This window comes from Siniperca chuatsi, linkage group LG12 (genome assembly GCF_020085105.1).
Source record: "Siniperca chuatsi isolate FFG_IHB_CAS linkage group LG12, ASM2008510v1, whole genome shotgun sequence".
Classification (NCBI taxonomy): Eukaryota; Metazoa; Chordata; class Actinopteri; order Centrarchiformes; family Sinipercidae; genus Siniperca; species Siniperca chuatsi.
In genome coordinates this window covers 6681306-6704073 of record NC_058053.1, presented here as the reverse complement: position 1 = coordinate 6704073, position 22768 = coordinate 6681306, and the positions used below count along the sequence as shown (strand labels likewise).

The 22768-nt window shown below is 41.1% G+C and overlaps 1 protein-coding gene across 3 annotated transcripts in view; it reads right to left on the bottom strand.

Moving 5' to 3' along the window:
- Positions 1-540: 540 nt before the first annotated feature.
- The window catches only part of hdac4 (histone deacetylase 4), a 132059-nt gene continuing 109831 nt past the window's right edge, over positions 541-22768 (bottom strand). For all 3 annotated transcript variants that reach the window (XM_044216058.1, XM_044216059.1, XM_044216060.1), the window contains 5 exons: positions 15627-15745; positions 14746-14879; positions 6750-6834; positions 6347-6488; positions 541-5469 (listed from right to left, as the gene is read on the bottom strand). In XM_044216058.1, coding sequence (XP_044071993.1) covers positions 5430-5469; positions 6347-6488; positions 6750-6834; positions 14746-14879; positions 15627-15745 — 520 coding nt within the window. In that variant the 3' untranslated portion in view covers positions 541-5429. The remainder of the gene's footprint in view (positions 5470-6346; positions 6489-6749; positions 6835-14745; positions 14880-15626; positions 15746-22768) is intronic.

Genomic DNA, 22768 nt, shown 5'->3' with positions numbered 1-22768 from the left:
TAAAAACTACAAGTTTGAAAATGACAAAAAAAAAAAAAAAACAAAATCTAGCAGCTTGAGGCTACATTAGCCGCTACTAGCATAACATACCCGAATCTCCAACCAACCTGTCAGCGGTCAAGGTGCATAGTGGGTAATGTAGGTGCCAGGTTTTGAAAAAGAAGAATGTGGAGGATATCTCTGGTTTGGCAGCATCGATTGAGATACTTTTTTTAAACCATCCATTGTCAGTCTGACAATGTTATAGGGGTGCAACGCTAAATCGGTACTAAGTACTCTGTTAAGCAGTAGGACAGTAAAGTATTAAGTAACCTCCATAACCAAATTTTCATTGGATGAAGGTGTGTGACAAACCTATGTGCACAGATCTGTCATCTGCCATTACAGTACAACGCTGTTTTTTTATTGTGTGAGGACACATCCCTCAACATCCGCCCTCATGTCTGACAGTAGGAGACATGTTTGCCTGACAGTGAATAAGCCTTTTTTTGCAATCAAAAGCAGTGACTAACACTACTAACATAAAAAACAGACATTGCAGTTTTTCCAAAACAATACTTTATATTGTAGATGTCAAAGACAACATGTTAGAGCAAAGGTTCCCGAGAAAAATGCACTATTTCCGTAACAATTCAAAAACATAATTGATTTATACATATGTAAACCTAGAACTGTTTGTTTTTGAACCACAGTGGTCATAGCAATAACTGGCTTATTTAGTGAAATGGAAAACCATAACAATAACCAGGCATCTGGATGGAGCCCTTTGATTAGTCCAGATGTGACAAAATGTCCTCCCAAAAGTCCACCAAACTCACATCTCGCCTGGTACTAAAAAAAAAAAAATAATTGTCCATTCTGTTGTTGCAGTTTACAAAGCATCCCCCTAAAACAATTTGCTTTTCTACATAAATACAATAAAATCTATTGTCTGTGTTACAAGTCCTAGATACTTTTTTTTTTTCCTTTTTTGTAAAATATTCAACTGAAGTCTTCCAGGTTTGATGATTCCATATCCTACAGCTAAAAGCACAACATGGAAAGCATCCAAACTCCTCCCCAGCAGAAACAAAAAAGCAGTAAAAGAGATAAGACAGTTTGGATACAGTGCAAGTACTAACATCCTTCAGTGCTCAATCCCTTGTGCTGATATGTGGTATGGGACAGACAGACAGACAGGCAGGTAGGCAGTGCATGCGGACATACGGATCATGCAGAGAGGAAAGAGGAATGGAGTGGAGTCGGACCAGGCCACCTAAATAAACAGACAGTTCTTGGACCTGGCTGGACCGAACTATGAGGGTTAAAACAGAAAGATATGCCCCCTCCTAATAAATGGAAATTATAACAAAATGGAATGTTTCTGCTTTTTTTTGTTACTGGACATTGTGTTAAGACTAACAGTGAAGACAGACGGCCAGAGTAGCCGGACAGTGCTAGTTTTGGCTCCTTTTGAGAAACCAAAGCATTCAGCAGTAGAAACCCCAAGACTGGCACTGCTGTGCAAAGGTTCTGGGAATGTTCTGGGCTGGGTTGCCGAAAAGCATCTCATCAAGTGTGTTTACATGCACAGAGGTGTCAGTGTATCCAAGTTAAAGTGATATTCAGGATAGCCTGACTGTATGCATTTTTATATTCCAACCACAAATACCTCTGTGTGCATGAAGTACCACAATAATGTGAATATGGTCCTGAAAACAAATCTTCCCAAAATTAAATAAAGTACAGAAAAGAGTTTGTGTAGGTGTCTGATATAAAGGGACTGTACAGAAAAATCACATATCTTACACATGGCTTTGAGTTTAAACCATACTAAATAAAAATGTGATGCCCAACAATGCCCTTCTACAAATGCTTGGACCTCAGTTATCTCTTGGGTAAAACCTACTTTATGGCATACAATTTACTATAAGCACTGATTCATGTCCACACATTTTCCTTTGTTCTTGTAAATGTATAAAGTGGTAGATGACACGAGCATGAAACAGTCTTAACTTTGACCACTCTGGCTATCTGCACAAGCCATGGAAAAGAATGGCATGGAGGTGATTTAGGGACATGTGACGACAGAGGTGCTTCTGCAGGGAGATGCAGCATCACTCTGCCAGTAGAGGTCAGATACATTCAGTCAAAATGAGAAAATTGACTGCTTGCAAGTTGATTGAGATTTTCAAAAATGTCAATCAGCATATGGCAATGTAATCAGATATCTTTTCTTATATATGTTTCTGTAAGACATAGATAGTTAAAAAAAAAAAAAAAAACTGTCCTAGTACAGAAGCCAGGAATAGAGTTTTGGTGTCCTGTGAGGACAAAAAGCCGTGGGCTGCTGCAGGGATCAAACACCTGTGATACACGACAGTCTTGTTAAAACTGCAGGCCACCGTGAAACACAGGGGCATCACTTAGCTGATGAACGAGATTTCAGATGTGAACTAGATGAATTTAAGGGAATGTTAATTTAAATGAAAACTAAGGACATTTGGCCAGATAAGGAAATAAGTGATGATCATGTGAAATCATTTGTGAGGCCCATCAGACTGATTTAATGTAAGGGAATAGCGTGGCCATGTTCCAATTCAAATCCACCCATCCCATTTTTCGTTGTTGTAAGAGCGTGAACTTGGAAACCTTTAAGAAAGAGGAAGATCACCACTTTGGTCATTTTTGAGATGTGTAGAATCCACATTTAGAATTTTAGTCTGACATTTCTTAAAATGCTGAAACATTATAGGTGCCAGCCAAAACGTGTGTTTTTCTACAATAACATCTACACACATTAAATATGTGGAATAGTACAAATGATGTGCATGGATATGTGAGGCCGAGCAGAGGGCAATGGCACACATAGTGTAACAGTGTTATGGTATGTTATGGTCATCAGTGTTGAAAGAGAAAAAGACAACCAGTAAAATGCTACTCAACATGTAACCAACTGTAACCAAGAACAGTAAATGGTGCCTTCAGTAACACCCTAAAAGGGGCAGACTGTATGTAAGACCCATGAAAAGTATACATTTTCAATACCAACTTCAAAAACAAGATCATAGTATTTCATTGTGTGTGTGTGTGTGTATATATATATATATGTAATAAACTCATTTCTTTTCATATATAAATCTACTATGAACAGACAGTAAATACACAATTGTCCATCATTATACAAAGTAGAAACATTTGCATCCCAACCCTCCCACAAAAACCCTGAACCCAGAAAACAGTCATGTAATGTCCACTAAAAACAGAATCACCTGTTGTGAAAGTATGTCAGCTTTACAATGTAACAGAGAGACAGAGGGGAAAATGAACAAAACAACAGGAAAACACATTAAACAAGTACAAAAAGAAGTCCAGAAAAAAAAGACACTGATGACAGGAAAAAGAATGAACAAAAGTAGTCAAAGACAAATGTGTGGCAGGAATACTCAGGAAATCTATGTCCTATGTACAGCAAACACCACAGCACTCTGTTTCCTGAAAAAATACATTAAATGTGATTAGCTTGTAGATCAAACAAAGGTGAGAGAAGGTAGTTGCCTAGGGGCTGAACACAAGTTGGAAGGATGGTTACAGACAGGAAGTTAATTTCCACGCACTGTGACTATTTTATCAGACATGTACATTTTTTTAAAAGGAAAGACCTTGTGATTATGGTGTTTTACCTGCCAAAATGGACAACCAAATTTTACTACAACTAGGCTGGTGGCTGGTGTGTTGTATAGTCTGGCTAGTAGGGTTGGGCTCTCATAGCCAGTTGGCCGTTTCACTGGTCAAGAGAAAAGGACGATTAATAAAGAAAAACAACTATAAAAATGTGTATACACTTGAATATTTATAAAGAGCAGCTTGTGTTTCACTGTCTATGAACAGACGTACACACACCTGCCTCACAGCACCTGACATTTGGGGAGCAGATGTGCCTAACAAGACTAAAGATGTTAAACCAGCTGTGAGAACCTGTGCGGCCCAGGAACACCCAATCCCAGGTGGTATGGTCATTGTTACCACGGAGACACAGTTGTCTTTAAAAGAGGGCTGGTTCAACAAATTGGCCCATATGAGATCAATTTCTCTCTGTCATTCATTTCTCTCTATCCGTTATTATACGCAGTGGTTTGACTCTACAGAGATGAAAGTCCATCATGCTTTGGCTTCGTTATTGTCTAACTACTACATACAGTATGAATAGGATTCTAGTTTTCAGAAGTCATAGTGTTCTAGCACAGTGCATGCTACTTAGCTCTTCTCTTGAGGAGAGCTAATGCCTATCTGATCGGGGCAGTCGCCAAGGGGGGGGGGCAGTTTTCACCGACCACTCTTGATCGATGTGCCATGCACGTAAGGCCCAGCTGGTCCTGAGCAGATTTCACACAGACACGTCGCCCTCAGACAGCCGCAGGAGGGAGAGGTGCTGAGGGTGCTGCAGAAAGCCCCCCCAACAGATGCCTATGGTGTCCTCTGGCTGCAGGACTGTATCTGATACATGGTTACACTAAGTAATACTGCAAAGTAAGTAAAAATGAACCACCTCCAACTTGTGGCTGGGAACTACCTTCTAAACCGAGATTATTAACAATGGGGGGGGGGGGGGGGGGCACGCAGGGAGAGACAGTAGGCTGAATTATAGGTTAACATGCCAAGGTCCACCAGTCTATGTGCCAACAACATGCAGGCATTGGATGTCTTGCCAGGATAGAAATGCTTAAGCGGTTGGGGAGAAGAGGCCTCGTTCCCAAACCGTTTTTTTTTTTTTAAGGCAAAGCTCTTTCAGTAGAGTTCAACAGAAAATCCACCAGGATTGAAAAAAAGGCACAAACGCACAGTCTTTCACTGTCAACCATTTTGGAATCAGAACACCTGCTGACCTTTTTCATCTCTTCAACCACCTTGGAAAACGGCATGAAATTCGACCACTTTGTTCTATATATTCGGATATCTTAAAAGAGCAGATTCATCCATAGTGCAGTCACAATCACATTATCTCTGGTGGATTTTGATGAAAGTGAGAAGATGAAGACAAAGCACAGAATAATAAGAAAAGAAGATGACTATAGATCGTCTGTGTATGGTTCCAACTGGCATTCAAAAAGTGCATCTTGTCTAGTGTTTTAAAAGCACTGGCACTCGAGGCTGTCATTGTGGGATGGTTGAGTCAATCTTCTTATATCCAAGGTCTTGAAGAGACAATTCAACACATTTATGCTTATCAGTCTGTGCACTGCTGGTCAGTGAATGCATCGCTCATCTTCAGTGTTCCGTTTTCCTTTGAGCGCCACTTTTGTCAGCTCTGCTTGTTCTCTCCCATAATAAGGTGCCAGCTTGATATGGCAGGGGTGAGACATAGGAGTGGCATTCAAATTGACACTGACTGGATGACACTGTCAAAAGATGAAGTCTGGTCTGAGTGGTCAAAGGCTAGGAATGATTCTTTACATAGGAGCTTCCTCTTCCATTGGTTCCTCTTCAGCCCTGAGGAAAAGATAATATCATAAACACTGTTTTAATATTATGTGCTTACAGTACCATGACTGTATACTTTAAGGACTGTACATGGTAACTGAATTGCATACAACCAAAGTACAGTGACCATAGTAACAAAGAAAGGCTACACAAATTTCTTGGATGGACACTTAACGCAACACATGTAACACTTCAAGTGTACACAGTCACTGTGATTTGGGGTCACCAAACCCACCAAAATATCTGGAAATGAGGTTGACGAGAGACTGAACCCTAGAGGCCATCAAACCAAGACTAAGAGCTTCAGGAGACTAAATGCTGCAGTTAGGCGTTAATTATGTGTGGCATCGTCACCTTGACGATGATTCAGTGTTGATGTTTAATAAAATGTACTGTAACAGACATTTTGTGAAATATGCTTTCTTAAAGAGAATTAAATGAGAAGATTGATCCCACTCTCATGTTTGTACAATAAATATGAAGCTACTGCCAGCAGTTGTTTAGCTCAGCTTAGCACAAAGACTGGAAACAGGGGGAAACAGCTAGCCTGGCTCTGTCTGAAGGTAACAAAATGCACCTACCAGCACCTGTAAAGCTCACTAATTAACATTATATTTCATTTGTTTAATCTGTGTAAAAAAAACAAAAAAACACATGTTGGGGTTTTAACATATGTGTCTGACTATTTCTTCCTGGAGTCTTTGCTGTCAACGTGAGGTTGCCAAGCAACCAGCAGAGGATACAGGAGAGTGGTACTGATCTTCTCATCTAACTCATGGCAAGAAAGCGAATAAGCGCATTTCACAAAATGTTGAACTATTCCTTTAAACATACACTAAGGTTCCCCAGTGATTGAGAACTACTACACACAGACAACACCATGTACCTCTTTCCAATGTGCTTATTGGCGACAGACAATGAGGCCATAGCGGAGACAGTCTCAGCTTCTTCTGCGTCGTGCCGAAGGGCTTCACTCAGCGAGCAACCAAGTGTGGAAACGGAGCGTTGTAGTGAGCGCCAGTATTTACCTTCAAAAGACCAGGCCAGGGTAAAAGTCTATTTACAATAGTTGCTGGCTATTATTGCTGAGAGATTTGATGTTTGTGGCTCTACAGGCTTTGCATGTGGACTTATTAGTTTTACTGAGCTTTTTTAATATTAATAATTATGATATCACAAAATATAAAAATAGTCAACAAACTAAAACCTCTTAAACCAATTATCAAGTCAGTAAGTGATATCACGTAGATGCTGCACATCTTGTGTCTAGGTGTAAATAATCGACTCACTGTGAGTTTCAAGAACTTTCTCCATAGAGTGGACAGAATTGGCATTCGGTCTCTGCTGCAGTACCTCGTCAGGAATGGGGTCCAACTGAAACAAACAGAAAATAACATCAAAACACATTTCCTGCTTAACTTGTTCTAACAAAAGCTTAAAAAAAGGGCACTGCATGATTTAACCATTTGCCACATCTTATACAGATTATTTCAGACACTTGTGCTGAAATGTAACTGCGGCAGGGCAGACAACTTGGCACTGGTGGCATTGGTACTGAATCTATGCCTACTGGGAACATAGGCTAAGTGCATTAAATGTCTCGAGGCATTTTTTTCAATATAGTGGGTATGGCTAGATATGTATTTTTAAGACAGGTGTTCAGAAAAGCTACTCTAAAACACGGCAGAAACCTCACTAATGCAGTTCCCTCCTGGTTTAAAGGATCACTTTTGAATGTGGACCACAGCCTGGTGTTGAATCACTCCAAGAGGTGGGGAACAAGCTCGAGCTGCTGACACAATAGAAAATAGGCCTGCAGATGCACACCTCCTCCCACTCATCGAGAGCTTTGCTACTCTTTGACACAAACTACAATGTGTGCTTTGTACTGTATCCCACTCTAAGAACATATACTAGTGTACACAGATGCACACACATGGAAACCACTTGCTCACACAAACACGCATGCATACACATGGACACACACACACACCTCAGGGAGCACGGCTAAACCTATGAAACTCTCCAAGCCACAATTCAGAGGAAACAGGGTTATTCCCTGACGTGCCTTCCCAACCCGGAATGATTCAATTTCCCCTTTGGCCAACTGCACATACGACACTTTCTCATCCCATTTTGTCAAACAGGCTCTACATTCAGCTCTACATTCCAACACAGACGACGTGCATCCCTTTTCTGCTCAATCATAACCCCAACAGAATAAAGGACCAACTGAGAAAGATGTAAAGAGAGACATAGAGAAAAAGAAAAAAGGTTTGGCCAGAGATTTTGGGAGTAGAATGCCAGAGAGAAGAGGAAAAAGTCTTCGTCGGTCGCTCTTGCTTGGCCAAGGCTGGAAGTTCTCTTTTAATTAAAACAAATAGTGTGTGGGAGGGGTCCGTGGGGGCCCATGGAAGAGGCAGTCTGGGGAGAGGGATACTTTAATCCTGCTGTGGCACGACAGGCTACATCATGCACACAGGGACGGACAGAGGTGCGTGCGCACACACATACATACAGTTTTTGTGAATGAGTGTTTACATTGGGTTTTTTGCTATTTGGCTGACACTCTCTTTCTGCGCATCTTACAAAAACGTCCAACAGTGGAGTAGGCTTAATTGCCTCATTTGCTAGAAAAACATGATAGGCAACCTGCAGATTTTGTTTTGTGACTGTACATCAACCCTTCTATAGTTCAATAGTTTATCCATGTAATCACTCAAACCCAACCTTATTTTTTCACACTGCAACTGCTACAATCAGGAGACAAAAAGTAAGCCCTCAACTGCTGTTCTATCAACATGCAAGGGGTAGGTTGACCCATCAAATGAGCATTCTTGCTATAAAATGTGGGATTTACCACAACAGGACATGTCAGACAATGTCATGTAATATCATATTCAAAAACTATGATTAGTCTGTTTTTTATTGGTTTAAATTTGATACCATATGACAAAGTACTTGCTTTGTATAGTATGATAAGTTGTGTTTGGTATTTTCAGACTGACAAGAGGGCAGAGGCCTCAAAAGTAGCCAGAAGATGTTGACCAATTAAATAGGTGCAAGCACACACTCCTGTTTACTTTCTCAAGTGATGGTGTAGTTCTACTGTTTACCTCGCAATTGTGAAGAAAAACGGCCACACCAACGCAACCACTCCAGTTTTTTTTAACGCAGTACTTCGATTGTGTCTGAGGGGGGAAGACAACAGTACTTCCATCCCAAAATTTTCCCAGCTAGTCTGGGGGCTCAAACCATCAATCTTTCAGTCAAAAACTTCCAACCTTCAGGCTACAGCCGCCAACTTTTTACCATAACTCTAGCCAGTCCCAGCTCAGCCCTGCCCAGCCCATACTAACCCAGCTCCCTGTCAGAGCGGGGTCAGGGGTTCTCTGGGGTTTTCGTGAGGTTCACCTCAAAGCAGGGTTGGACGGGGGCAGCCTGTCAGCTTGATTGACAGCTGGGCCTCACGCTTATAAACTTTAATGGCTCTTGTCAGGGTATTCCAGGGGCCCCCACCTGGCAGGTATGGCAAACACACACATGCACACACAGATATGCGTGTCTATATACAAGCACACATTTGTCTGCCACGTCATCCATAGCGGTGTTTCTGTTTATTTGAGTTTGTGGTCACGGCTGTGCCTGGACTTCTGCATCTTCATACCATCAGATGTGCTGCAGTCCTTGAAAGAAAGAGAGAGAGAGAAATGGCCTTAAAGGGTTTAAGGCTGGTTTGCTGTCACCATGTGGACTGATTTCTGAGGAAGTCTATTTCTCTGTGTGACACAGCCGTCCAACGCACTAGGTCCCGGCCAACAAAACTGAGACACCATGGAAAGCCTTGAGCCGAGAGTGAGGAATGTGCCCCGGTAAAAACATTCCTGAGGGAGGCTGAAACCAAAACAGTGGAAAGAGGAGGAAATCCACTTGTTCAGCAAAAGAAAAGTGCACAAGGCATCCATTATTTACTGTTGTGTCCATGTGCATATGTTGGCGGTCACTAAAACCGGTTGATTATGTTATGCTAACTGAACAAGGTAATGATGTGTATTGTGCAAAGCAGGTGACCTTTTCGGAAAAGGGTGTAGGTTTGCCTTGTAGTCGGGGGGTGGTGGTGAATAGTCAGGCCCAAGGGGGGACAGGTGAAGTCAAGCGTCTTACTGTAACTGGAGTGTAAACACACCGAATAACCTCATTGACAGCTGGTAACAATTAGCATATTAGCCTGTTGTTTATCAAATAATTGCTAACAACCGTGGTTTCGAACTGGGCCAACATCTGTTTGCGAGCAATCATCAATTAGTCCCAAGTTCAGAGTTGACTAGTGTAGTCGCCAATGCATCATTCATGAGCTATTTAACTAAAAAGACTTCACGATTACGCACTACAGTGGTGGGGGTGAATAACAGAGCCCGTAAAGTCCATTCAGCAATTTTCATCCCTCTCTTTCCCAGCTAATTTGAGCTGCTTTCAAAGGAAACCTAATGCTCATTATAGCAAAGCTTGTCTTAACCTGCCAATAAAAGCACAGATATATTTCTCACACTAGCAAGGAGTAAAACACTGGAAGTACAAGCTACCCAGGAGGTGAAAAGGATATAAGGAACACCTTGAGGATGTTTTGGCTCCACTATGAGGCCTGTCAAAATCTGCCTTTTTAGACTGCCACACAACCAAAGCACTAGTTATATAATAAACAAAATTAGGTATGTGTGATTTCTTAACCATTTATATTGCCCTTTACTGAATATAAGATACACTATGTGGGCTTTGCAGCATTATGTCAATTGTAAAGTCATTTTTAAACTCTTCTGTACTTGTACAATATAGCAATATCATTCAACCCATATTTTATGTTTGCTATAGTTAGCTAGTCATGGTGACATCTTGGGCTCTGGACACTTCCAGACAATACAAACCCTCAGGCAGTTTGAAGCTTCATAAACAAAAGCACAGCTGACCAGCTAATCCAGCTGTGGTCCCATGCCTGAGCCTACTCATTCGCTCCATTCACACTCAGCCAACACACACACACACACACGCACACACTAAAATATATCCTCTAGAAATAACCCACTCAGTGGACACATTCAGACAAGTCCAAAATGAATCCGACTGTTGGCCACTTGTTGCCCAGATTGGCCTTGTTGCTCAAACTGGTTTGTGAGGTTACAGTGCCCTCTTAGGCCTTCAATTAAATTTTTATTTCTTCTTCTGATTCCATTTGCCATCCGAGGCAATTGCCGGATCTTGTCAGAAAATAAAGACAAAAAAAACAAAAAAAACAGGCCAGGCCTTTTATCTCCCCCTCTAGCCCAATCCCTCACTGACGTTTTCCAGCTACATTCCAAGTCCATTACAGAGACCTTCGCTGAGATTATGATAAAAACACTTGCTTCCTGCCATTTTGAGCTGATCAGGGACATTTTAGCCTTTCTTTTTTCTTTGCTATCAGTTATCAAAGCTCCACACAACTGAATGATCTGCCTTTGTTCAAACAGCTGACATCACTTGCCGCCAAAGAGCCAACTGGTGCAAGTCATGAGAACTCTAGGTCTATACTTAACAAGTCAGCAACATCTACATTTGTGCTGTTCATCACTTTATCAAAGCCATCTTCTGCTAATGAGGCATCCTGTAAAACTCTTTCTCTCAGACTGCTCTCATGTATACTGTACAGGTTTAATCGAGAAGTTTCATAGTTTTTGGTTGGTGTTCAATGTGAAACATGCTGAATTCTTAAAACTGCAATTCTGAACAAAAATGACCCAATTTATAAATTACCTCCACCATAAAATAGAAAATGATGCATATCAGGAATCAATGAGAATATTTGACTAATTTGTTTGTACAATAATGTACAACTTTCAAGCGTTTTAAAAAAAACTGCACGATTAAAATTCATTCCATACCTTTCCAGACCTGCATAGGTAATGTGCTCTGTACAGCTGCTTTATAACAATAGTTTCCTCCCTTCCTACTTCAAATGATTACTCCATTTCCCTTTATTATCTGATCCTTAGGCCCAGGCTGACCCTGCTGGAAGAGGTGTGAGGGTAACCATTTTCAGATGTGTACCAGTGAAGGGGGCCCCAGGTGCTTGGGTGAGAGGGGTGTCCTGCAGGGCTGAGGCAATTGACGCTCCCTGCCTCCTGCCTATTTTTGAATTTTCAGCTCCCTATGGCACTCATCCAGTGACCTCCTCCAAACCCGAGGCCGGTGCTCTGCAGGCTGCTGAAACCTAAGAAGCAAACCCCCGATCCAATTCATTATTTTTGCAGCAGGGCAGTGTTGTGAGTAACGAGAGCGTCCTTCAAACTGGAAGTCCTGAGTACAAACCTCCGTGACAGCAAAAAGCAACCGCCCTGCTGAAGTGTCCTTGAATTCCTGAATCTTTACCAGCTGTAGTGGCAGTGTTACTCTATGTAACTCTGAGTCGTTGGTGGGCACAGTGCAGCTAATCAGAGTAGTGAGATTAAGCCTCTAGTTTTTGTATTTCCCCTCTTATGCATAACCTTGCTCCAAACAAAGCTGTTAATTTCTTTGACATGTTTGGCACGTAGCAGCCCTTTCCCCTCAAAAAGAAACATTCAAGGGTTAATAACATTCCCGGCATGTTCCACAGTGCTTTAACTAAACCCCTGTCCAGTATCACTTTCCTGCATGGTTCATCTGTCTGCGGTGGTCAATAGACGGTGAACTGGTTGGTCGCAATGACCGAGTTTTATTAATGTGATCCTATGTTATTGTTCTGTTTGTTTTGCTCTGACTCCAAGATCCACATGGAACCAGGCCATGTGGGTTTTTACGATTCCAAGAACTCATTTATAGTTCGAGCTGTCTGCAGGGCTGGAACAAGAGGCCTAGGGATGCACAGATAGCACCTTCAACATGGCAGATACAGATTCAGAGCTAAACATTTTTGAGTACCTATTCAATTGATTACTTTTATTTATAGAGGCTTAAACAAAAGGCATACATTTGACTGAACACAACAACTGTTTTATTTTATCTATACAATGTAACATGACCTTTAAGATAACTGATAGGCCACATTGAAACAAAGACAATAGCAAGAGCAATGATCTTGCTAACTGTCCAAAAATGTTTTCCACTGACTGCATTTTATGTTTAGAACATCACCAACATGTGTTACACCATATTATGATGACCATATGCAGTCAAACAACTAGTCTCACTTTATGCTCTGTAATGTACTGTATATACCTAATGAGAACTGTAGACCCATACACATTAGTATAACTGTTCTGAATGTCTCACTGGGCAGAAGATAATGGCTTTAGCAGGTACAGTAGCCATTCCAATGGCAACCAACACTCAGGGTGTGCTGGTGGCTAGGCCTGCAGCAATACTTGAGAGTGGTCAGTTTTTTAAAATAAATTAAATTAATGCAACAGTGTCAGTCTGGATATTCACTCTTGATGTGTGGTGCTTACTTACTAGGCATTCTTGGTGTTGACTAACTTTACTTTTAGCTTGTATGGCTGAAGATTTTTGCCAAGTAGAACACCTTTTGTTCTCTTTACTTTGAAAATTGCCTTCAAGGTGTGTGTGCTGCTCAAACATGTCAGTGAAATTTGCATCCACCATTCGCATTGAATTGAACTGAAGTGAATTGAATTGAAATACCCGACTGACACATCAAGACTTTACTCTAAAGATTCTAAATACAGTTTTGAATGCATACAGAGCACACTGAGGATGCAGAGAGATCCAATCACTCAAGCCACTGTAAGACAGCACAACACATCTCCTAAACAGAGTTTCAGACAATAGATACACTCACGAAAAATAACTTAACAAGGTTTTAAGTGCCCAAAGCGAGGTAACAAACAGCCATCTCACTCCTCTCTGGCTTTATGCCTAAAAAGCAAATGTGCATTTTTGTCCTGTTCATCAGTGGTCAGAGATAAAAATCAATTGTGAACAAAACAGCAACAGATTACTTGCAGTCTTTAGAGACACACTCCGATGCCAGGAATGAACTACAAGCTGGTTGAGTTGGCTCGAGATGCAGCCTGGACATACACTATCTGGATACAAGACACAAGTGTGCCTTGTGCTCAGTATGCACAAATTCTTCTACACAAACAAACTAACAGTCACACCCTCTTCTCTTCCCGTAAAGCTGTATAATCTCCGTTCTGTACCACAATTGAGTAGTCCTTTAAAAATAAAAGCACTAAGATATCTTGGATGCATAATCTGGGGGGAGAAAATGAGACTGAGCAGCCAGTCCAAAAAAGCACTCCAGCCTCTCCATTAGCTGGAAGAAAAGAGTGGGCGGCTTTGAGGAGTTGCTATTCTGTTGTGCGCCATGAATCACAGAGCGCCGATGTTTGTTCAGTTCCACAGCCCAACCTACACACTCCCACAATTAACCTTCTGCCTGGAAATCCTCTCCCTCTGACGTGTGTGTGTGTGTGTGTGTGTGTGTGTGTGTGTGGTGTTGACTTCCTCTCTGAGTGGTAAAAAGAGTGTAAGAGAACATAGAGAGAAGATGGTTTTGGCCAAGATAAAAGAGTACTGTTGTCAGAGGAATGTATAAGCTTGTCCTGTATTTTTAAGTTAATATATCTATGTAACAGGGCCATCAAATCATTATCCTGCACCTTTATTTAAGTTATTCATTTTACCATCCTGGCTCAAGTGTTCGTTCATAAGAATTTGTTTTAGCACCATTCATGTGAGTCACCCAGTCAGGGGACACAAAATCTCAGTTTCCTAAGATGTAAATATTCAAGATAAGAGATAGGGGTTTCTAGCTTCAGAAAGAATCAGAAAAATCTTTTCTTAGAATGTTATGCTTGTAAAGTTGAGTTAATGCAACTGCATTATGAAAATGTCACACTGACAACATAAATAAACCAGATGCTCTTCGTCTGCTTAAAGTCCGGCATGTTCACTTCAACGCAATTAAACACAAAAACTATCCTAATGAGGCTATTAATTAGGCTAGAACAGACTTCTAAATCAACATACTTGCCTTTGCATACTATATTGCTGGCGTTAATATGAACTTTGCACAATAAAAAGAATTTACAGTTTCAGGAAAAAATCCAACATTACAGTAATATGCCTATTTATGCAGTTCCCTTTGTAAACCTCAGTCCTTATTTAATCTCACACCAGCATAGATTTAGTCCACAGTTCCAAATGTATTTGTCGAATCTTAGTGCCTTGCTCAAAATTATTTCAATAGCAATTTATGAGTACATTTTGACGGTAATTTGTCCCTCCTCCTCTTGGCTCTCATCTTACCTCATTGCCAAGCAGAGCAGAGACACAGGCTTCGGAGGCATCACATATGGCTGTGAGGTCATGACCCCCCTCCAGGGCAAGCACCAACCGACCGCCTGCCAGACCCATCAGCTGCCTGGTCAGGTAGCCAAAGCCTGGACACAGAGGAAATAACAGCAAAGAGAAAGCAGAGAAAGAGAGGGAGCGAGGGAGGGAGAAAAAGAATGAGATTGGGGAGCAATGCTGTTCAAGCTCTAACTTCCTTTTTGGATATTGATCAAAGAAAAAAAAGATAGAAAAAGGGGGCTGGAGCATGGATCAGAACAGGGGTAACTGCATTGGAGAGCGGAAGAGATTGCACTGTGGATTTACTGGAGTTACAAAAAACAAGCCATAATATGAGCCAGGTTTAATTTCAATAAATGTGGTTTTACATTTAGGCTTGGTCACAGTCTCTGATCTTTTTCTTTCAGGAGGAGGGGAGTTTAAATACATGCATTCAGCAGTACTTTCTTCTCCTCTGAATTCTACCCATATCCCCTCTTCCTGCAATCCTCTCTAAACCACCCCCTTCAAAACCAAGACCCCTGCTCTTATTTGAGATCTGCAGGATGGTTTTAGAAAGGCTCTTGGCTGGCACGCCAAGGTTTCAACCTGAACACACAAGTCAGAGGCACAAAATAAACACAAAAGGTGTGTGTTTGTGTGTCTGTCAGTCTTTCCTTCTATCAAATATTGTGTTGCATTGTACAAATATGAGAGAATGTGAATGAGACTGTGGAGGGAATGCATTAAAATGTGTATGCATCATTCAAATTTTATTTTTAATTTAATTTTAATTTTTTTATTAATGGTTTAGAGAAAACAGAGTAGAAAACTAGGTAGCTGTGGTCGGCACTTACATTTGGCTGTCAGTTTGTATCCTCCCAGGGGTGGAGCATGTCCGTCTACCGCATCAAAGCCTGAAGATACCAGAACCACGTCTGGGGCAAACTCGTTGGCAATAGGCATAACCACCGTCCTAGGGTAACCAAAAGGAAAAACATAACGTCAACAAAATAATGTATTTATGGTGGTGACTCTATAAGAGAGGTGGGTACATTTTCTGAAGTCATATAAGCCTACCATCTCTGACCAAAAACTGTTGCTTTATATAGGACTCTTTGTTTGACAACAAGGGCAAGCGTGCATTTGGTTTTTGGCTTGCTGCCCTCCACAGGAAGGCCAGAAAGCAGAGGTAGTTTAAAGATGCAGTGTCTCAAAAACACTAACAACATGGAAAGCTTGGTGATAAGTGAGGTTAAATCTTGTCCTGATGGTTGAGGGGCAGTCTCCCTACCAACTTGCTCTGTTGAATCACATCTTTCTGAAGCAGGTCTATCTATTTAATAGGCTGGCTGAATGACAGGATGATACATTAATACATAAAATTTATATTCAGAGATAAGAAACTGCTGCTCAACCCACTCAGTACAATCAAAACCACCATTTTGCTTTTCTGCCGAATAATAAGAAAATTGTCAAGTTGAGGAAGAATGATCGACTTGCTACAGGCAAGCTAAATGCATAGTGAACTCTGTCACCTCTGGTGGCTTAAAGAGGACTACTGAGATTTAAGAGGACTACTATTACAATATGTATATGGAGATATGCATTCAGTGTGCTTACTGTCCATCTGATGATGATTGTGGTATATGGTGTAACCAGCTGGAGATGCTACATGTCATTTTTGATGTACAGTCACATCAGTCGCTGTATTTTTCAATTCTTCCATTGATTTTCTCTCCCTTTTATGGTTTTCAATGCATACATCCAGCTAATGAGTTTGTATGTACAGTATGCGTGTGGCAGAGAAAAATACAGCATACACGTTTTGAAGTGGAAAGTTTGGACATTTGAAAGCAGCAATGTGCTATAACATCCTTAAGAAAAAGTAGAAATGGAAGGACAAATATAATTGCATGTGTGTATGTGTGTTAAGTATGTAGGATAATTCCAATATGGGATGGGTGTGGTGAATGAGGCCTGTTTGTGTACAACCTTCATCTCACACACAGCTGGTAGGGAGGAAGTGCTTGTGTGCAATGTGCCATACACATAAATCCAAATCAACAGTGGGATACTTTATTTGATTCATTACAAGTTGTGGCTGGAAAATCCAGTCTGGTTTATATGATGACCCTGTTTGAAAAAAACAACATGCAGTATGTGTGTTTAATACTAAGATAGTTTTGCACAGGAAGGTTAGATTAGATCACATAAGATTAGGCTAGTTTGAATTGATCAGCTTTATTTTATTTTTAGGGAGCTGGACACAACTTTTGTTTAATTAAAGAAATTAATCAAATTATAAACCAAGTTATTTATACACTGTTTAGAGTAAAATAATTAAGTTTGGTTGTCTGTTAGGGTGTCTGTAACTGTATCTATAAATTAGGAATCAGTAATGAATCACTGAACTAGTGTATTATACTAGGTTTGGCACACTAGAGGCTTAGCTGACTTTGTATAAAAGTACAGTGTGTCATTGTAATCGGATTAGCATGATTTAGGATGTCTCACTTATTTCATAAATAGTTGGACTTCCCAGGTGGCAAAACATGTGGTTCTCTCTGATTTGCTCAGGTTCTACACAGGAATTTCTCTGAGGTCTGGGATATTTGGGCAAGCAGTGTTTTGGTGAGGTCTGCGAGTGACGGAGTACCACAGGGTTCCATTGTAGGTCCCCTGTACTTTGCTGACCTCAGGAACACAGTGCTGGTTTGCCGGCTGTGGGCGAGCAGCGTGCCCTGAACTCCGGAGGCCACTGGTTTTTCCATCTCTTGTTCACCACCAAATTATAACCCTTAACTGCACACACCACACCCCCCACCACAACACAACACTCATACGTACACACAGCTGTCTGAGGGAGAGGCGGGAAGTAGTATTAGGAGCTTTTTGGTAGTCCCAGACAGCAAGGATACACAGAGTGCGTGCGTCACTGTGTGTTAGCGTGCATCTGGCAACATTTCAGAGGGAAACGTCATGTAAAGAGGAAAGAATAGGATGGAAGACAAACGTTTCAGTGACAAAGATAAAGAGAGAGCAAGGCCTTAAGAAACATGTGGGGGAGGAGTCTAGAAAGAACTGTGTGAACTGATTGAGTAAGGACAGTGGATGAAAGAGGTGAAAATTATGAAAGAGGTGAAAATTATGTCAGCATTATGGCAAGTGAAATGTGTTTAAAAAAGGTAACATGATCCGTAGTACTAACAGTTCGTAAGCTTTTAATCAGATGGTATTCAACAACACAAACTATACAATGTGAAATGAACAACCACTCTGCTTAGAGAAGTTAATATTTTTCAGCTCCAGTTTCAGATTTTATCACATGTGTTATAGGTTTTCTCCCTCTTTCTCATCCCACTTACAAACTTACATACACACACAGCCTTGGCCCATTAACATTTGGGCCATAAAAGACCCCACACTAAAGGGAGTTGGCCACAGGCGTGCATGTGGGCTGACACACGGCACAGGGGGAAACCTTGACCGCCAAGGATATTTTAATCTACTGAGGGCTCCCCCTCCTCCAACTTTGAACACAGAGACAGTTCTGGTCATGATGATGAAAACCGCTGGTGTCATCGGTTCTAGCCGCCACCCCCTGGAATAATATCCTGACATTTAAAGAAATAAAAACCCACAGTAATCAATTAGCAGACTGGCATAAAGGGAAACCAGTGGTTTAAGGGAAGACTAATTGTGCATGAATCAGAGGCTATGTATGTGGAGATGAAAAAGCCTTTCTGTTAATTAAGGGAGGGGAGAGTTTATGACTGAGCTGTAAGCTACGGGACATCCTGAGCGAATCGTTGCGATGTAAACCACTGCTGGCTCTCTCACGGCTAGATCTTACTGTGAGTGGAATTACTTGGGTAAGCATGTGGCATAAACTTTTGTTTAGTATTGTTTGGTTTACTTAGCAATAGGTGCATGTGTCAAAGTATCAGCTGAGGAACACTAGGCTTGCGCCTGTGTTTGTATGCGTGACAGTGTGTGGGAATGTTGTGTGGTTATTAAACTCCAGCAATTTAGTCCTGCCATTCATAAAGTTGGGTTTTAAAACAAAACAAGAGTGGTCAAAATCAATGCAGCAGGGGTCAAGCTCCAAAAACACTGGATCTTATACTTCTCATCTTCTCTAGCCTGACATCATCAGGGTTATTTTCTCAGACTTTAGAAATCTCTGCCAAAGGACTTTTAGTAAGTGAACATTTTTCACAGGCTGAGTAGTCTTCCCTATGATGGGTAAACTGATCTTGATGTGTAGAATTGGTGGAGTTCCCCTTTAAGTGATTGCATGTAGTACACTGTATATAGGATGATAGATAACTATGCTTTCCAAAAATTAAGATAAGACTCATCTCACTTGAATAAATGCTGATTCTTAGTCAAACAAAGTCATATATGTGATACTACAGTGCAAGCTGTGTTGGATATTGCGTGCCGATGGATTTAAGACTGAAATGAAATACTGGATTTGGGAGAGAAACTGTGATAAACAGACACATGAAACGTCAGTCTAACTGCCAAAAAGGCAGTGACCACCATCTCTGCCTCTGTGCACACACAACATATCTCCTTTTGCCCATCAAACCCTCTTAACATCGACTGCATTCTATAGACTACTAACTTCATCAGGCTAAACCTCACAAAAGGCCTTTTTTCCATTTGCTCTGCTCCGACTAATTCTTCCTCTTCTGATCCTGATGAGCCCATTCAGTTTTTGGCAATTGTCATCCAACATGATTTCAAGTGCACACACATGTACTCACAGGTTAATACAGCAGTAGGTCTTGGCATATTGGTACACTTTTGAGCCAAGGAAAACTTCCTCTCAAGGGAATAGTCATCTTTGTGTAATTACTCTAGTCCCTAATTTATCCTTTTCCACATCTAGATTATGCCTTCTAATCCAATGTACTCCAGGTTTCTAACATGGCGGGCAAAGGGCTGAAATGTGGCATTGGTGGTGGACCACAGGCTGTAGATAAGGCATTTAATATTTCTAAACAAATTTTAGACAAGTATTAGTTCCTTAGGTTTGTTTTGTGCATTACTACTAGATACAATCTGCCAGTATTTACCAGAGATAATTACCATTACCAGCTAATTCCTAGGTTGTTAATGACTGTAAAGTGTTAGAAGGCCAGAAAGCATCCACACCATGAGCCGTTACCATTGGAGAGATTCAACCTCACCGATACAGTAAAGGTGCAGGTGAGGCCCGCTTTAGATGAATATATAGACTCTGTCCTTAAGAGGGAGCAGTGCTCATCAAACCAGTAAACAACAGGTTAAACTGCAGAGTCGCAAGGCTTTCACCCTCCGTTCATAAAAAAAGTAGAGGAGAGCGGGAGAGGAGAGAGAGAATAAGAGAGCGAAAAACTCACACACGCACACTTACACTTCAAAGCCCTGTCATCTGGCACTGCGGAGAGCTGGTTTGAATTAGGTTTAATTCTCCTTCTCTCTCGTCTTTCCAAGTTCATGGCAGAGGAGGGAGTGAAAGGAGAAGGAGGAGAGGAGAGAGAGAGAGAGAGAGAGAGAGAGAGAGAGAGAGAGAGAGAGAGAGAGAGAGAGAGAAGAGAGACGGTGCTTCTGGTTTTCATTAGGGCCAATTTTCTTATCTTTTTTCTCTGTGCTTTCTGGAGGCTCAGACTTGATCCCCTGCAAATGCAACGTGGCACAGGCCAGTGGAGGAATGGGAAGGTGCAGGCTGCAAGGCACGCATCCCCTCCCCAAGACAGAGAGGGAGGAAGGAGAGGACCACAACATACAGATAAACAATGAGACTGAAGGAGAGAGAGAGGCTGTGCGTATCAGGTGTCCATGAACATGTGTCTGTCTGCATGCGTTTGTAAATGTGTAAGCACATTGATGGAAAAGCTGCACGTGCGTCTGTTTCTCCGTGTATTTGTACATATTCACGAACCTTCATGTAAGTTTGAGCAAGGGCCTTCTGCATTTCTATGAGCTTGTGTGCAGCGTGTGCATTTGTATATTACACATGACTATCCAGTATCTGTAACTGTGTTACTTTGTGTGTACATGATTACAAGCATGGTATATGCGCATGTGTGTGTGTGTGAGTGTGGTAGATCTATGAGCTGTGAGACAGTTTCGTTGCTGTCCTATGGGGCCTATGAATTTGTCCAGTACTGCTAAAGCCTCGAGGGATTAATGGCACCAGGGTCTGAGGTGATACACACCCAAACTCTCGTTCTCCTTCACTTTATATCTTTGGACCTCTTCCATAATGCAAATAACTCAGATTTAATAACCTACAATTACATAAACAGAACACACAAACACAGTACAAGCCATACATACACATACCAAAACTACTGTATAACAAAGTGGTTCCAGTTTTTTGACAGAGTTTAATATTAACAGAGAGGGCTGGTTTAACTGAAGCGCAGTGCCTTACTGACTGACTCAAATATGTATTGATCGGCTCAAATACAGATGGAACATCTCTAACAATGCCCTTACAAGAGTTAACACTCCACCAATTTTACACATGAAATTCAGTTTATTCATCACAAGTACGAGTACTACACAGCCTGTGTAAACAGTTGTATAATGTCTACCGTGGCTCTGACTTTCTAAAGTTTTCAAAAATAACCCTAACAATGTCATCAGTTATCTCAGCTTGGGCTTGAGAGTTACATTTTGTAACCAAAAACCTGCAAGACAAATTGGAGATGTAGTTTTTGAAAGAAGTGGGCATTTAGGAGGCACTATTGAGTTGCTTTATGGGAATTATTACAGGATCCTGTGCTTTTTGTAGCGTGATCCACATTAGGACTAAAAGTCAGGATAGCTCAGCCTCTGCTGCATCTATTTTGACCTTTATTCAATCTGTCTCTTGAGAGTCCACTTTATAGAAGTGCAATACTAAATTACTAATTACTTAAAAATAGCAAGTATGAATTTGTTGTAATTAACAGGTTTATACCAGTTAATAATAAACTGTGTGGGGAAAAAAAATTGCTGTAAATTGCTGATAAAATAGTGCAAAATAGTCAGAAAGTGTAAAAGTGTCAGAATTTTTTTTTTTTCTCAGTGTATTTTGATTTCAATTTAACTAATAGGGACCATTAAACAGTGGCTTATGTGGCCCCAAAGCTGCAGTGAAAGCAAATAAATTTAGTAATTTGGATACCTCTGATGATCTAGCTCAGAGTGCACTTCCTTCATCCACTGATGTTAATTATGGAAGGTTCTGTAGGTATATATATATACACATACATACACACACATATACATATATATATACACATATATATATACACACATATACATATATATATACACATATACATATATATATATACACACATATACATATATATATACACACATATACATATATATATACACACATATACATACATATATACACACACACATACATACATATATATATATATTCAGTGATGGATTATAAATAACGTCTGTAGTATGATATACATATCATCAGTGCATATGCACACAAGGGTAGAAAGAGGAGGATGATGAAGGGAGAAAAGAATAAAAAGTGGAGAGAGGTTAGAGTGAGAGCACACAGGGGTCTGGGGTACATTAACGGGCTAAGGCGTGCTTCCGGGGGCTTGCGTGCCGAAAGCTGTGAGAAGACAGTGGCCTGTCGGTTTGATGTGTTCGACTCAGGCCAGATGGACACATGGTCGCAAACATGGGATCATCTTCAAAGAGTGCTGGAACCAATCCAGACCTGCTCCTTATCAGCTGTATGAACCAGAAATGTGTACGAGACATGAACATGTCTGTTATGAGTCCATGCCTGTACGCTTGTAGGCCTTTCAAGTTGTGCGTGTGTATGTTTTGCATGTGTGAGGGTGTGTGTGTGTGGGAGGTTATAAATAGCCCCAGAAAGTGGACCTGACAGAAATCAGGCCAGGCATGAGGAGGAGCTCCCTACCTACTTAACAGCCCCCAATAGGTAATTTGCCAAACTATGCACTGCGTAGCCAAG